This window comes from Eufriesea mexicana, unplaced genomic scaffold, assembly GCF_001483705.2.
Source record: "Eufriesea mexicana isolate 0111107269 unplaced genomic scaffold, ASM148370v2 scaffold172, whole genome shotgun sequence".
Taxonomy (NCBI): domain Eukaryota; kingdom Metazoa; phylum Arthropoda; class Insecta; order Hymenoptera; family Apidae; genus Eufriesea; species Eufriesea mexicana.
The window spans coordinates 1-17353 of record NW_016908330.1 but is presented as its reverse complement, the minus strand read 5'-3'; the positions used below and the strand labels follow the sequence as shown (position 1 = coordinate 17353).

At 38.3% G+C, this 17353-nt stretch overlaps 1 protein-coding gene across 6 annotated transcripts in view; it reads right to left on the bottom strand.

Annotated features, from left to right (window-relative positions):
- LOC108555224 (uncharacterized) overlaps nucleotides 1-16654 on the bottom strand; it is a 24482-nt gene extending 7828 nt beyond the window's left edge. For all 6 annotated transcript variants that reach the window (XM_017910775.1, XM_017910778.1, XM_017910776.1 and 3 more), the window contains exon 1: nucleotides 16397-16654. In XM_017910775.1, coding sequence (XP_017766264.1) covers nucleotides 16397-16565 — 169 coding nt within the window. In that variant the 5' untranslated portion in view covers nucleotides 16566-16654. The remainder of the gene's footprint in view (nucleotides 1-16396) is intronic.
- Nucleotides 16655-17353: the final 699 nt, after the last annotated feature.

The following is a 17353-nucleotide window of genomic DNA, read 5'->3' as shown; positions in this document are numbered from 1 at the left end:
GTCGCCTGGAGCAGTTCCACCGCTCTCTTCCGCTTCCCTGCGGCACGTGACGAGGAAACCAGACGGCTGTAAGTGACACTCGAGTAAAAACGGTAAATAGCCCGCTTCCTGTAAACGGATACCGGCCAACCAGATACCCGCTCGACAGGGTTAGCCACGTGCGTTGGCACGGGCCCCTTTCCGTCCTCTCTGCTTAGAGCAGCGAGTTCTTTCGGACAGAGGAGGCTCACGAGGTGTATTGAAGCAACTCGAGGAGGTATTTTCGAGAGGAGACTGGGTTTCCAGGCTCTTTATCTTCCGATGGTTAAGGGTGGATCGTTTTGGGGTTGTTGTGTGGCTTGGAGATGAGCGTGATTGATATAGGTGGAATATTCTAGGTGATGATAGGTTGCTGGTGTTACGCGTGATCTCTAGCGTTTAGTATTGCGAAGAATTATTAACACTGGAAGTAGCAGACAGGTAATGGGTTCATGGTTTTTTGTTATAACTGTAAATTATAATTCGTGGAAATCTCTTATTAATAGAACAGTGGTTATGTCTACTTATTTGTTTTTATTATTACTAGATAGTTTTAGTGTTAATTTAACTACTCCAGGTTATTTAGAGTCGTCAATTGATGAAGTATGAGGTACAGGATCAACGCTGCGTAGAAATATCTATTTCGATCTCTAATTGGTCTATCCATACGACTAAAATTTAATTTTAATAACGAAAGTATGCTAACGACGTGGAAAGCAATTAAGAGCAGAGTGAATTCATTTCGTGTGGTATAGAGAAAATTTCGTCGGTGATCCTATAACTGTAAATTCGAGTTCCCCCGTTCCCTTTCCGCCACTCGTCCAGTAAAAATGGCTATTAGTAGTAAGAGGATTAGTGGTTGGAATAATGGTTGGAAGCGATGCATGTCGCAATGCTTGCTCAATTGCCAATATTTCTGGTGTAATTGCTGTTACCATCGTACAATTAGGTACTTTGATTTCCTAATACGCTACAAAAATATTAGCAATTTAATAACTGTATTATATAACGATTACTTGGCGATTATTATATTATCAATTACTATTTAGTATCTATTGTAAAATAATTATCGCTATATCCAACGACTTTAAATTCGAGAAAAAATGTCAAATAATTAAAGTGAATCTTTTAACAGGAAAACGTAATATCTGCGTTAAATCTCGAGGTTCAGCGACTCGTTAAATAATGAACTATGCACAGTGGTTGCACGAATTCAGCAATAGTGTATTATAACTCTGTTTGTCCTTTCTTGCCCCGCTTTCGCGAACATTCGCGCCGAGTATGGCTGTTGAACAAAGTCCGAGGAGCACGCGCAATTCTAGTTTACTTAGCCAATTTTAGTAGCAATTTATTGTAATTTTTAAAATTCTTCTGTGCAAATGGAGAATACACGTTCGTATTTATGCACCGGGCTTAAATTTTCATTTACGTGAAATATATGTTATCTCGACACCGTGTCAAGATTTTTCAGAAAACGTCGCTTATAAATTACATTTGCTTTGCGCCGGAGAATACTCTCGTCTACGAATTTGAATGAAAAATTGCACGCGGTAGTAATTTATGCAGCGAATCATATTTTTCTGCTGAAATTATAGTACTATTCATCCTCCATCAGAGCACATAATATCAAACTGTATATACGAGGAAATGGCACGAGATTGACCTCTCTATTCGCAGACGTCTCAGAGGGACGCACTTCAAATAATCCAACTTTTAAAGTTCATATTTGCACTTTCTGAATTAAAGAATTACTTTTCAGAAGTTTATAGTAACTAACAACACGTATTCTAATATGTAATTTAATAATAAAATAATAATCTGTCTCTCACGAATATTTTTAACGTTATCATTTGTTATTAAATTAGTCGCAAATATATCGAACGAAGAGTAAGCTAGCTATACGTTCAATTTTCATATCGTACTCTTTCTTCGTAAGTTTCTCCAGAAACTAAAATATTCATGGAATCCACCTGTAACGCGACACACTTCGCTTTTTTACTCGCAACGAGACCCTGAGGACACCTCTTCGGCGCTTATGCGAATTCTCAAATGCACGTCACAGTCGTGCGAGTGAGACGCAAGGAGTATCTAAATACTTAAATGACACGTTTACACATTTCATTAACATTATTACATAACAGCGATTATGTAGCTTCAAAATGCACCACAGAGCAGCAGACACTACAAAAATGGCCGACAATCCAAGCTACAATATCGACAAATAAAATCGCAAAATGCATTGTCACGAATAATATATCACAGACTAAAGGTAAAACACGAAAACACATGCATTATGCAAAAGATGCAAAATAAAATTGTATTATATCAGAGTTCTAGAATCCTCTAATCGCAAAACGTGTTTCTGTTCAGGTCCATGGAAAATCTGAATAAACTTCCGGGGTATAAGCGTGATATTTAAATTATCATTCTTGCTACGGTTTTTACAAAATCTCCAGGGATCACGTCGCTTTGTTCGAGCGATAAAGCAAACGCGATGCAGAGCAAACGACCAAAGTCATCGTTATGGCGCATCACGCAAGAAAACAACCACTCGAACTTCGAATGGAACCGCGGCGAGAGGAAGCATTTCACCTGTGAATCGAAGTGTAATGCCTATTCGAAAAAAGCCAGCGAAATATTACGAATAAAGCCAGCCCGTCAATGGTTTCACTTGAACATAATTTCCGGGTAGCCAGCAGCGTATCCTGTTGTATGGCGATCCACCGGAAACGATGCTCAGAAAGTACAATCGCGTTGGTCGTTTAGGAAATGGCGGGAATAAAAATCGTCAAACTTATGTAATTCGACGACGGGAACAGAAAATGACGAAAAGGTGAATAACGCGTGCTGAAACGCAGACATACACCGTGACGATTTTAAACTCGTTGTACCGCGAGTTTTATTTCTATTTTTATTTCATTTTCCCGCCTCTCCATGAATAAACGCGTTTTACCGTGTTCGTATCTCTTCTTCGTGCGAGATAAAAATGTTACTCGAACAATACGTGTTATTTTTAACAGATCTTTATCTTTCGAATAGAAGCATCGAGGAGGTTAGGTATGTAACGATCATCATTCCCACCCTCGCCGCTAGATGGATTCCGACTTTGAGGACTTTCTCGCAAGTACTCGGAAAACCTTCGTTTCCTATACATATAACTTCCCGATAGTATATAGTATCCCCATAGTATCTAATAACTCCATAGTATCTAAAGCAGGGCCTGATAGGAAAACCCTTACTTTTGATGGGTCCACTAGGGGACGAAATGCTGCAATCCCTTCCTTTTCCTTTCGTCCCTTCTAGCACCATCGCCACAAGAGCCGTGGAGGAGGAGGTCCCCCCTACAGGTATATAAACGAGATTGCGTCGTCGTTAATTGTCTGACGTATCGATTGTGAATTTTCCAAAGGAAAAAATAATTCCTCGCGGACTTATCTCGTGATTCCATCATCCCGGGACAAGTGACAGATTCGATTCTTCCAGGTACCCGATTCAGAGACACGCGTGTACGTATCTAAACGATCTGAAAAAGCAATAGCTCGACGCTTGGTTGCGTTCGCGGATCGATCATGCTGCGAAAGAAAAACGCAAATGAAAGTGACGAAACGGGTCAGGGTGCGACACAATGGGGAAACAGCGAGTGGAATGGAGAACGCATTTTTACCGGGCAATGGGCACAGTTCTGCAACGATACGTTGGCGCTGATAAACGATAACACAACTAAAACGGAAGCACGGCAGACGTGCAGGCCTTCGTGTTGGTTAACGATATTTTTCCTAACGCTGTCTCGTCGGCGATGGAAAAATGTTTCCACGCTGAGCGAAGGAAAGTAACAAGATTGGTTAGTCAGACAGGAATAAACGAAGGACAAATTACGCATAAGAATCTTCAGCGACCGCCATCGAAGAAGCTACCGTGTGCTGTACCAGGATCTTATAAATAATTCACGATGACACTCTAATTACGTTAGGAACTTTTATCGACGGGAATCAATTCTTCACGCTGAGTCGACGTGGATCGTGATCTTTGATCCTGTGGGCAAGGTGGACCAAGTGGCCTGAATAATTTCCTCTTCTCGACTTGTTTTGTGATTTTAAAGAAAGGAACGTTAAATATATTACAAGTACCTTTCCGTAGGTCTACATTGTATTGTACAATCTTCAACGGACAAGTTCTCGAGTTTGTTTCGTTATTTTTCATTGTTTCGATGGAAAAATGTTATATGGAAAACGTATAATATAAATTTTGTTAAATACCGCGTGTTTTCGGTAATTACAAAATTATAATATTTCTATTATATATTATAGTTTTAACGTTGTTACCTTTACAGTGTAGCTCCTGACTTATACTCGTGAAAATAATTTTCTCCCGACTAATTATAAGGTGTCTTTTAAAATATTTGGGTTAATATGGCACGACACGCCGTGCATAATTTTTGAAATTTCGACAGCTGTGTATTTCAGCTGCCTTTGCGATGAAATTGATATTTAAATAACTTTATATTCGATGGGAATAAAACGGGATACACCGCAGGGGAATTTCTTTATTAGCTTAAAATCGAGATCGAAGATCGTCGAAAAGAATTTCAGCGCCGTGTATTATATAATCTGCCTATAGCCTTCGGAATATCGAATTTAAAGTTGGAAAGAACTCAGGGTAAGAGATTATCGACGATTCAAATTTTAACGATTCCATAAAAGACCGTCGGGCGAAATCGAGAACAAATAAAAAGAGTTGATAAAAAGAAGTCAGTTTCTATTGAACGGAAGAAATATTGCAAACACAGGCAAGGTCCAATGAAAGTTTCATAAAGTTATACGTCTCGAGCTCATTCACATCTGCCATCCCCACCACTCGCGCCTCGCTCTTATCCCCACTACTCCGTCTACCGCCACTCCACCGCTGACTTTCCTATCTAGTTACTTCATGACCGCTGACGCAAACTTATTCCCTTTGAATACTTATTAACTTGACGAAACATGCACTAGAACGTATTTACTTTTTTCCAGGCATAAATTTCTCTGCAAACATATGTGTTTTATATATGTATATAAAATATGATTTACAGGTATACTAAAATAGGAACAGTCATTCGCGAGTGGGTAGTTTACTGCCACTTAGGTAACCATCACGCATTCCTCTTTTCATATGAAATACGAAATTTCAAAGTAAATTCTTCTCTCGTCGATCATCTCCTGTTTGATCGAGCAAATATTATTCCTGTTATCGACTAATACGTTTCCATTTAGTTCCACGAAATGGGAAGATGGCGTGAGCCAGCTCCAATCAGATATCATTGGGGAATGAGATGATAAGTTTACTCGTCATCTCTAGCCGTTCCAATTTTAATTCCAATTTTAGTATTTTAGGTTCGAAAATAAATCGAGTTTCGAAACTTATTATTAACAAAGGATAAAAAGCACAAGGAAAATCGATATTTAAATGCTGCCATCTTTTTAAATTTTCGAAATTTGTCTGTTTAGATGGTTCATGCCGTATTTATACTAATTAAGATGCTTTTTGGTTTCTTCGTTTCCAATATAACCAGATGGTCCAGAATCACGTCAGATACTCGTGTCTAAGTATAAATAAATCCAAGTTCGAAAACTGCCTGCCAATATGTATCATGGTCTCTTTAGAAAAAAGATCCCAAAGTTGTCGATTTTTACAGGTTGGATAATAAAGGGTAGGCCTTAGACTACTAAGGTGGCCTTAGACTAGCGGACTGTCGCAGCTTCTCGGCTCGCTACGCCTATGTCGCGACGACAGTGGTGCACGTGTACGCACTTTGCACGCGCGCCCGGGTTAAAGTGTCTGATTGGAGAGGACGAGGAGGCAAGCTCGAGCGTTAACGACGAGCAATCCGACATCTGCGGCTTCTCCCGTTTTCGCGTGCCACGCACGTTGATGATTGATGACGTGCGTTTGACACGCCTCCGGGAGCTGATACCCTCGCCTCGAAACAATCAACGATTCGGTCACGATAGGCAGCAGCAATCGATTGGCCAAATTGCTCGATGCCAATTTAGATGCAGCGTAGTCTACTAGCTCCGCCATGTCGAGCCACTCATAGGAATTAATTAGTCGCGATCGCGATAATAGAATGTTAATTGACACGTTTATTTTTAATTTCATTTGTCGCCAAATTTCTTTCTTTCCATTTCTCACGTTCACAGTCATCTCGAGTCATCTGTGGTTCGTCAAATTTTTCGATAGATCTGGATATTTGCAAATTTAGATAAAGGTAATAAAATTCGCGGAAAATAGCTTTTTCTTTATTTTTCTCGCTCGTTTACCGGGTTTCGAGGCGAGTTATATATAAAACTTTCCGTCATATGCGGATGTTTCCAAATTTAAATAAAGAAGATGATAAAATTGGGTATATTTTATATTTGTGTATGTTATTTTTGGGAATCTAAGTTAATCCTCCTTTTTACGAGATATTCGTAGAACTTTATATAGGTATCCTTATTTAGTTTAAGTGCTAAGTTTGGGTTGAAGAATATTAGGCTTTAAATATTTTTATCGGAGATATTGGATATCGTGTTATCCATTTTATCTGGAATAAAATTTGATCGCGTAGTTTCTAAATTTCTATCGTTATTTTCGAGCTATTTATAGCTTCGTGCATATTGTGAAATCGAGTTTTGCCGCTCTGACATAAGAAAGATGTTCGAAGGAGGGCATTCATTTGTCGTCTGTTACAGAGGGGATAGTACACGCTTTGAAAGCAATGCATTTTGTGGACAGTGTCTAGCATAGCAACGGAGGTAGGAGGTATATTTATATCTTTATGTAACAGATTACAGAATGCGAAAGATACGAAAGTAATACCGAGCACCGGAAAAATAAAATGAAACTTCGGCTCAGCCTCCAAGACGAAGCTACGTTTATAATAAAATTTAAAAGGATTAGAAATATCTCGTAGAAATTCGTTCCTACATTTTATATTTTATATCTCGTATTCCGTATTATTACTTCAAATTATTATTAAGTATCATAATGAAGTAACACTACTCCATTTTTAACTCAGTGTTTGCATTACCCTTATGTTTCCTATATTTTATTTATAAATTTCCACTATTATCTGTATTTTATATATTTTATATCTTATATTTCATATTATTATATCAAATTATTATTAAATATTATAACACAACTCCATGTTTAAGTTCACCTTCATTCTTTACACGTATGCACTTTATTTCCAAGTTTTGCTTACTGTAATTATTATTTTTACTTATCTGAGTACTAAAATTTGGTATGAATTTCGTCAAAGGTAGTAGCAAATTTTGATCAATAATTCATCGATATCTTTGGAAAAATGAAAAGCCAGGCTCGCTTTTCAAAATTTCACCGTGTCCACTCGATTTCAAACGATGCCAGGAGAAACGAAGCGTTTTCGTGAAATATGCACAGCGAAGCCGGGAATCAAAAATGGCCCAACGTTCGTAAACCGCGACGGCGACCGCATAATCCACCCTCAAGGGTAAAAACCGTCCTCTCCAACGGTAGAACCCTTTAAACCGCGTTCCCATGCAACCCGTCGCGCCACGCGGAACACTCGACGAAATCGTGCACGCCATTTAGCACCGGAATGCCGTTTTCGCATTCTAAATACGTGACTTCTGCACATTCCGTCTAATACCCTCTAACATCGTCGCTCACGTCCACTTTCTACGTCCATTCCGCCTTTTTTCCACCGTCTTCCGAGCATCTCGAACGAAAATTTCATACCTAAATGTGCGACACATGGCGAATATTCCTCGCATCGACCAAAGCACAGCGACATACGTTCCTGTATCTACCGTGTGTACCGTATGTACGTCGCATACGTGCACGATGACGGTCCATTGGCGTTTTTACCGCGCACGATGACGGTCCATCGGCCTTTTCAACGCTCGATAACAGTTCGCCGGTCTTTTCCACACGCGTCGACCATTTCGGCTGAAAATCGCGTTTCCACGCGCCCACTGCAAAATAAATACTCGTACCGACGCTTTTAACAATGCATTTCGCCGTTCCAATAGCTACTGCCAGGTCCGTGCACCTCTTCGACACACCTGATACCGATCATTTATCGCATTCGTCGCGGTATGCTCTGATAAGCATATTGCCCGAATTCCCACGTATTTTTCGAATTATTAATAAACGAGTGAAAAGACTGAAAGCAGCGTATAGCATTTAACACGTGTAATATTTTATTTAAAATCAAGGATCATTTGCTCTATCTCTTTTTGTGGAAGTATTATTATTCGTCGATACGAGTAGGCTTTGTTTTCATAGTACCATTTCGATATGTTTTATCAAATGTACAAGTGTATGTACATCTGTCAACACATCTGCAGAAATTTCGACGATATGTTCAACACACTGATCTTCCATTTTTTGGAAAAAACACGTTCGTTACATAGTTTTTGTAGCAGCCATTGCTGTTTTTACTGTTTTGTTTAATAGTAGTATTTTTTTCTTTTTTTGTATTTGTTATAAGATGCCGTATAAAGTATGTAATGTGTGTTAAAATGCGAGCAATCTTTGGACTGAAAAATATTGGCAAAAAATTGAATTGCTATAGCCATTTTAATTTGTATAGGCTTTTGATTAAAATTTTTAATTGTATTGATATTTTCGACTAACATCGTGGTGAGCTAATGATTTTACATAAATGAAGGGATCAGACCCTATTGAATTGCTATAAATCGCTATAAATAAATTCCTATAAATTAAATTTCAATTTGGAAAACGAGATGGATGGATACAGTCAGCTGAACGTTCTCGAAAATTTGTATGGACGAAGAAATTCTATGGTGTATTCGATGATGGGCTATGCAACCTCCTTCTGAATAATGTAGACCATGCTGTAAAGCTACCATGACTGGACAAATGACTAGGGACTGAAAAGACGAATGTAAAAGTAGAAGAAGCTTAGAAACAAAGGAAGAAAGGAACAGAATGAGTGGGAATATCGGAAAATTGATTCTATGCATGTATATTATAAAAATAATCATCGAGTGAAATAATGGAAAAATATAACGTGGAATTTTTTCAGGATTTCCAGAATTTTTTAAATTTGCAATCCCTTAAGGATCGAATTATATTACAAAAATCGATTGAAAATTCTCAAATTTTTTATAGACAATTTAGCAAGTTATCGTGATATCCAAATTTGGTGTTCAACAGTATCGTGATTGAAATTAGGAATTAATTTACAAAAACCCAGTCAATGGTCGTGAAGGGGTTAATAGAAAACGTAAAAATGGCCATTTACAGCACGGTAGGTTTCATAGTATGGGAATATTTTCAGTATTTTCAGTATTTCCAGTATTTCCGATATTTTATATATTTTCAGTATTTTTTGGTATCGAAACATTTCTGTTTCGGTTTAGTTGCTCGCATGGGAGACTTTATGCAGTTTTACTTTTCCCCGTGTGTCGTATCGTGTTTGTATCGAGCATATGTTACGGATCAACCGACGTCGCAGACTATGGCGGAGGAAACAGAGTGGGCGAAGCTGCTTTGGTTCTCAGCAGCAACAGCTTTGGACAGGAGTGCTTCAAAACAAACATACGCTAAAAGTTTCTCCGCAAATCCCTGCTCTTCGTTCAGTTTCGAATTTGAATCATGCACCTGTGTAAAATTCCTTGAATTTTCCTCTTATCCTTCGAGGTTTGTTACATCTTCGTACGTTTATCCAATCTCCAGCATAAAAGCTTCGATCGAAAAATCGCATAGTTCGCTTTTATTTTACTATTAATCCTGGATCTTTAAAAAATAAAATTTTAGCCACTTTTAAAAAGAAATTTTTAATTTAATATCGTAAATTCCTCGATACATTGGTAAATTTTAATTTACGAATTTTTAACTATTCGTCGTTCTTAAATTGTCGATAAATCATCAACGGTGATGGAATTATAAATTACACGTTATCACAGCGCTTTTAATTTATAAATTCCTATAAATTAAATTTCAATTTGGAAAACGAGATGGATGGATACAGTCAGCTGAACGTTCTCGAAAATTTGTATGGACGAAGAAATTCTATGGTGTATTCGATGATGGGCTATGCAACCTCCTTCTGAATAATGTAGACCATGCTGTAAAGCTACCATGACTGGACAAATGACTAGGGACTGAAAAGACGAATGTAAAAGTAGAAGAAGCTTAGAAACAAAGGAAGAAAGGAACAGAATGAGTGGGAATATCGGAAAATTGATTCTATGCATGTATATTATAAAAATAATCATCGAGTGAAATAATGGAAAAATATAACGTGGAATTTTTTCAGGATTTCCAGAATTTTTTAAATTTGCAATCCCTTAAGGATCGAATTATATTACAAAAATCGATTGAAAATTCTCAAATTTTTTATAGACAATTTAGCAAGTTATCGTGATATCCAAATTTGGTGTTCAACAGTATCGTGATTGAAATTAGGAATTAATTTACAAAAACCCAGTCAATGGTCGTGAAGGGGTTAATAGAAAACGTAAAAATGGCCATTTACAGCACGGTAGGTTTCATAGTATGGGAATATTTTCAGTATTTTCAGTATTTCCAGTATTTCCGATATTTTATATATTTTCAGTATTTTTTGGTATCGAAACATTTCTGTTTCGGTTTAGTTGCTCGCATGGGAGACTTTATGCAGTTTTACTTTTCCCCGTGTGTCGTATCGTGTTTGTATCGAGCATATGTTACGGATCAACCGACGTCGCAGACTATGGCGGAGGAAACAGAGTGGGCGAAGCTGCTTTGGTTCTCAGCAGCAACAGCTTTGGACAGGAGTGCTTCAAAACAAACATACGCTAAAAGTTTCTCCGCAAATCCCTGCTCTTCGTTCAGTTTCGAATTTGAATCATGCACCTGTGTAAAATTCCTTGAATTTTCCTCTTATCCTTCGAGGTTTGTTACATCTTCGTACGTTTATCCAATCTCCAGCATAAAAGCTTCGATCGAAAAATCGCATAGTTCGCTTTTATTTTACTATTAATCCTGGATCTTTAAAAAATAAAATTTTAGCCACTTTTAAAAAGAAATTTTTAATTTAATATCGTAAATTCCTCGATACATTGGTAAATTTTAATTTACGAATTTTTAACTATTCGTCGTTCTTAAATTGTCGATAAATCATCAACGGTGATGGAATTATAAATTACACGTTATCACAGCGCTTTTAATTTCATTGTCACATCTTCCTTTAATGATTGCATAGAGTAAAAGATGCTTAAATGCACATCTGTCTAGCTTTTAATTCCAGAACGGTTAGAATTCTACAAGAGAAGAATAGGTGACTATTTCGAGCTTTGTTCGAAGTTCATTCTCCCTATTTTTTCTTAACTCTCTCGTCAAAGGACTCGCATAAGCGGAGAATCGTCCGTGTCAATCGTTCCCTTCGAGACTGAAACTGACTTGAAACTTCTTGGTAACGCTTGTTAGGCTCACGTCAGTCATGGTAGCCGATGACACGTGTTTGACACATTGTGACAGACTCTCTTTTGAAAGGGCCTGCAGGCTGCGATAATAACGCGTCGGGACGGAGATAAGAAAAAGGATGAACAGACGGAAACTCAAAGCTCACCGTGGCTCTCTGCGATGACACGGAAGCGTGTAACTGCGAGGTGCAGGCTCGTTCCTCGAGGAATCTCGGGAAACATTGCGGAACTGCGATTTTTACCATTTCCCTTGACAAATGATAGGAAAAAAGTTGGCGAGGACAAAAATGAGGAAAGTTTCGCGAATTACCAACTTCTCACCTGAATAAACTTATTTTTTCCATCCACTTTTCACCTTCCGCAACTTTCCGCGAGCATTTCTTGCCGTTTACAAATTGTTACGCTCATCACAGTAATTTGTATTACGCGCGTTAAAAATGTCGAGTGAAACTGCGACGGAACGCGATGTATCGGAAGTGCACGAAGTAAAAATTGAAAATTATTATTAAGGAATTCGAAAATATCAACGATACTTATTGGGCAATAAATAAATAATATTTATTTAAAATATAGTTAAGATTTATAAATAAAATTTAAAATGAAATTGTATAATGTGTGTATTATGTGTATAATGAAATTTTTCGATCCAAGATAAATTATATGCTTTCGTATTATTAATTTTATAATGCAATAATTAATTTTATAATGCAATAATAGGTACGATTGTTTATGCAAAGATGTTAATTAAGTAAATTTTTTAACTTTTGAGAAATATTACAAATATTTAAACGCAGGTATATCACGAAAATTTATGCTAAGAGAACATAAAAAGCAATTTGCAAGAATTAAATAAATTATATCATATATTGTTAATAACAATTTCATATTGTTATTAACAAATTGTCCTTAATATAAATTTACAATAACAGTAAAAAAAAGTAATAAATTATAGGTTGTTATAGTCGAGAAACGCTGAATAATGAAATCGGCAACAGTCGGGCACTTTCGGCCAATTTCGGCAGTCGGCCGCCGTCTATATAAAGGCCGCCGCTCGGCGGCTCGAGTCATTTGTCGGGTGGACCTCAGAGGGTTCACATCGAAGTTTTCACCAGGGTGGACTGGTGGTGAGGTTAAGGGGTTGGTGGTGGGGATAAGGAGGTCGGTGGCCAGTAGCTAGGCCTTTGGCTACCTCGTACTCCACATCTCGTTTAATTTAATAATTTTCTTTCAGGTTTTATTTATTTACTTTTCAGATTTTATATTCTGGTTTTTATTATTCTTTTGTTTTTTTAAAATTCGAATATTTCGTATAATATTCGAATGTTCTCGTTGTTGGTTTGTTTATTGATCATCGTTGGGTTGATCGTTGTTTGGGATGGTCGATGGTCATTTGGCTAATCGATAGCCATTGTCCATCTTACCATCCTCAATTCTTTTATTAGACATTTCTAATGGAATTTTGTTTTCTGGTTTTATTTGTCCATTTCTATTTATGTTCGATTTAACATTCGAATGTTTCGTCGTTGGCTTGTCTATTCCATTTGTTTCATTCTTTGTTACTCCTATTCGTTTCATTTCCATTTCGTATCCGCATTCTAATCCATTTTCTTTCATGTCTAATCTATTTTCTTTACAGGTTTATCTACATTTTCTGTTTCAGATTTTACTTGGAAGACATCGTTGGACGACGTGAGATGCGTGTGTTTAGATCTAAGTAGTTGTAAGTAATTATAAGATAGATCCCTAGGCTAAGTTTCATGTGCGCGCTTTTCATACTAAGGTAAGGTACCTAACTTGGAGCGAAATATATAAATTCTCTATCTTTCTCCTTTTATCCCTCCCGTTTACCAAATAGAACATGATTGTTCTCGCGATAATCGCGATTGTTCTTAGTACCGACTAGCCTCGCGACGTACTCTCGTGTACTTGATAACTGCATGTTTCATAAGTCATCCAAACGATTCGTTCCGACACTCATCCTCGCCACTGCCACCCTTGTCATGCGTCGGTTCTAGGGTGGTCGGCGGGCTGGCACTCATCTGGGTCAATTCGAGGGTCTGTCGGCCCTAGTCGTCCTGGGCACCAGCGCGTGCACGACCGGGGTATGGGCCCTGTAGCCGTGACACTGCATATGGGCCTGCGGTCAGTCCCCATGGGATGATTAATTTCTCCCCCATGTGGCAGGGGCCTGCGTGACCGGCTGCAGGGCCTCGCTAGGGACCCTCGGCTTGATTTTGGATGTTTCATTGGTTCGTCGATCGCTCTCGTTTGCGAGTAAGTCATGGCAGGGTCTGTGGTGGCTGGGTGGGCTAGGTTCGATCGGGAGGGTGCCGAGGTATGGAGTTGTCTTGTACACGAGAGTACGTCTCGTAGGCTAGTCGGTCTATCGAATGATCGCGATCTCGTTCGGGCGCGTCGCGATTTTAACTTAGTTTGCTCGCGTTTTTAATATTCGATTCCCTAATTTTGTGGGAACTTAGAAATATTAGAGTCTGTTGAAACGAAATACATTAGAGTTGCGACAGTAGAGTATAAATTTTAGTATACCGAACCGAAACCCCTTTTATAAGACACGAAATTTTACAAGTGTCAGTAGAGTCACTTTAACTTAGTTCGCTCCAAGTTAGACTAGCTTATCCTTGATATGGAATGCGACAGTAGGATTGCGCCATTAGGGTGCATGTCCGGGTCTCGATGCGTAGTCACCTCCACGTGGTGGGACCTGGTAATTGGTATAATATTCTAAAGATTGTTCTTTAGAAAATTATATCAAGCTAAGAACTACGCATTTAGGTTAAGATATTTATCGTATTTAGATATAGTTAGATATAGTTCTAGATATAAGATCATTTTTAGAAAGAGATAGAGACTGATGGACCCTCGATGCAAATATTAGGCGATGTCGTGACGTATCTGCGAGTACCTGGTAACTTGTCAAAGATCGTTACGATGGAACAGGCTTTTCGAGCGCGAGCCGTAAAAAGGATAATTAATGACGATAACGGTGAAGGGTGAAGATAAAACGGTCCGCTCGATAGGAAGTTCGTTCAAGGATGTAACGTTACCCGTAGGAAGGTTGTACGGCACGCGGCGTAAATAATGAAGAGTTATGAATCGCAGAAGTCTGTACCCGTGCAAGGAATCGAGTCTCAGTTAAGTAACTTTTAATTAAAACGCTTCTTTCAGCATCCTGCTGTTTCCCTATCTGTCGAAATTTTGCATTGCACACCGTTTTGTTACAGATTCGAACCATGGCCCGAAAGGTAGATTTAACCCTTTGCACTTGAGTCGCGACTCTCGGCTGTCACGCGCGAAAATTCTGAAGATTTATAGTTGATATCTCGATTAGAACATTGCAACGATAGATGGAATACTGAAAGAAAGTAATTCTGCATGTTAATTTATTTCAATAAATAAATTATATTTATTTGTTTTTATTTTTATTTTTATTTTTTCCTTTTTTTTACTTTTTTCTTTTTACTTTTTTTTTCTTTTCATTCGTATTCATTTTCTCTCGTATTTCTTTTTAATTTTAATTTTTATTTTTACTTCCGTTGAAAGTCATCTTAACTACGCGTGCACGTGCCGCATATGAAACGTTCATTTGCCAAATCGATTAACTCCATAAAATAAAGGGTAGAAATTTATTTTACATATACAAAGTAAATCTTTAACGACGCGTTTTGTACCGAAATTTCAATAAATTCGAAAAATGAACTTAATCGATGTGGCCAGTCAACGTCTCACATGTAACTCTCGAGAAATAGCTTTTTTGGATTTGAATAAAGAAAGAATACACATATGTTATGATAAAAGACGTATAATTTCTCACTATATTTTGTAAAGTACAATTTCATTTTTGATATAATTTATAAATTATTATAATGATGTATACATTAATATAATACATATTATTATTAATCTAATTATTAAATTAGATGCAGACCCTTTACATTAGAAGGCTTCTTCGCTACGAGGGTGTAGCACTTCGTAGCTTCTCTGTTATAAAATCGATGACATCGTCTTACAACATAAAAAGAACTCCCGTATAAATTATAACACGCGATTCTTTTATTTCAAAAGTTCTTACAATATTTTAAGCTTAATACCGACTATCAATCTTCATAATCTCGCTTCGCGTGGTCACTCGCCATTCGGGTTACGCCATCAAAACAAGTGGCGACTCACAGTCGCCTTCGAGTGCGAAGGGTTAATATACAAGGTGTCTGATAACTGAGGGTACAAACCGGCAGAGGACAATTCTATATCTGAAAATAAGCCGAAAAGAAAGAATATAATTTTCTTCTTCGTGCCTTCGTTTTTTGAGAAGATAACAATTAAAAATTCATGGGCACGAGTAAATTTAATTACACATCAAACATGTCAGCTTGGATGTCGACTATTTTTAAGACCATTCGAGTGTCTTAAAAAGAAATAATATTAACAGGCGTGCAAAAATACTTCAAATGTTAATTAACACGAACAGATAATGTCAAGAGAACAATTCATAGCATTTAGATCAACAAAAGAAAGCGCACTCCATGAATTTTCAACATCGATTTTCTCAAAAACAGAGCGTAGAACGGAAAAATGTTATTATTTCATTTCGACATATTTTTAAACATGGAATCACTTTCTGTCCAGTTTCGCTGACGTTTATCAGTCGCATGCAATACGCACCTCGGAGGAAAACGTACCCTCGAAGCACATATCGAACACACGCAGAAATTACGGAAGATATAAATACCTTGCTTCTTCAAAGCCACCTTTATAGCGCGAGTATCCCCTAGTCCCGGAGATATTACAGGTTACAAAATGACACGTTTAAAAAAAAAAAAAATGAAAAGAAAAGCAGGGTTGGTCATGAAAAGCAAACTCCTCGACCTTCACCTTCGAAGAACAGCAACACGTGGCTGAAGAAGAGGTTAATAATAAATCACCGATATGCTTACCGGTATGGTCTGTGTGCCGTTGATGATTCCTCACATAAGGAGGTGCTGGATGCCTAGGTTGCATGTTCCAGTAGGCATTTCGACTGTTCCCGAAATTATTCACCCGCGGCTGCTGCGAAGGCGAAGTCTGCTTGCAAGGCAATCTAGCCATGGCGGTCATCATTTTCTTCGACACCCTCCCTTACAAACGAATTAATAACTTCATCGATGCCCTGTTTTGTTGCGCCGCCGTTTCAACCCCATTTTCGAGCGATGGTCTGCTCTCTGAAAGAAGAATCGATTATTTAACAAACACAAACACAAAAAAAAATTGACAATAACAATTACATGAATCCTGTCACAGAAAACTCACAGCGCAAACTGCAAATTGGCTTTCATTACGAGAAACAGAGGGCGAAAGATACGAAAATTTCACAACTTCTGCCGGCTCTCCCAATGAGATTTGAGCGCTCAAATTTTAGCACAGGACTCTATACCTCCAGGACAACTACCGGCCAAAAGCTCGACGCGAAAGCTCGCACCCGATTTTGGCGTGAGAAATATCATTAAAATCCCGCAATTTTTCATCGCGGGCGGAGTCACCAATTTTCATGGCGGCTTTCGCGGACGAGCTTTTGTCATTGTGCTTCCAAGGTCATAAGCTACTGCAAGCTCGAAGCGCAAGCTCAGGCACAGCTTAGTTTCCGAGAAACGGAGGGCGAAATATACGAAACTTTGACAGCTTCTGCCGGCTCTCCGAATGAGATTTGAGCGCTCAAATTTTAGCCCAGGGCACTATGCCTCCAGGAGAACTGCCTGTCAAAAGCACGACGCGAAAGCTCGCAGTGGATTTTGGCGGATGAGAAATATCATTAAAGTCCCGCAATTTTTCATCGCGGGCGGAGTCACCAACTTTCATGGCGGCTTTCGTGGACGAGCTTTTGCCCTTGTGCTTCCAAGGTCATAAGCTAC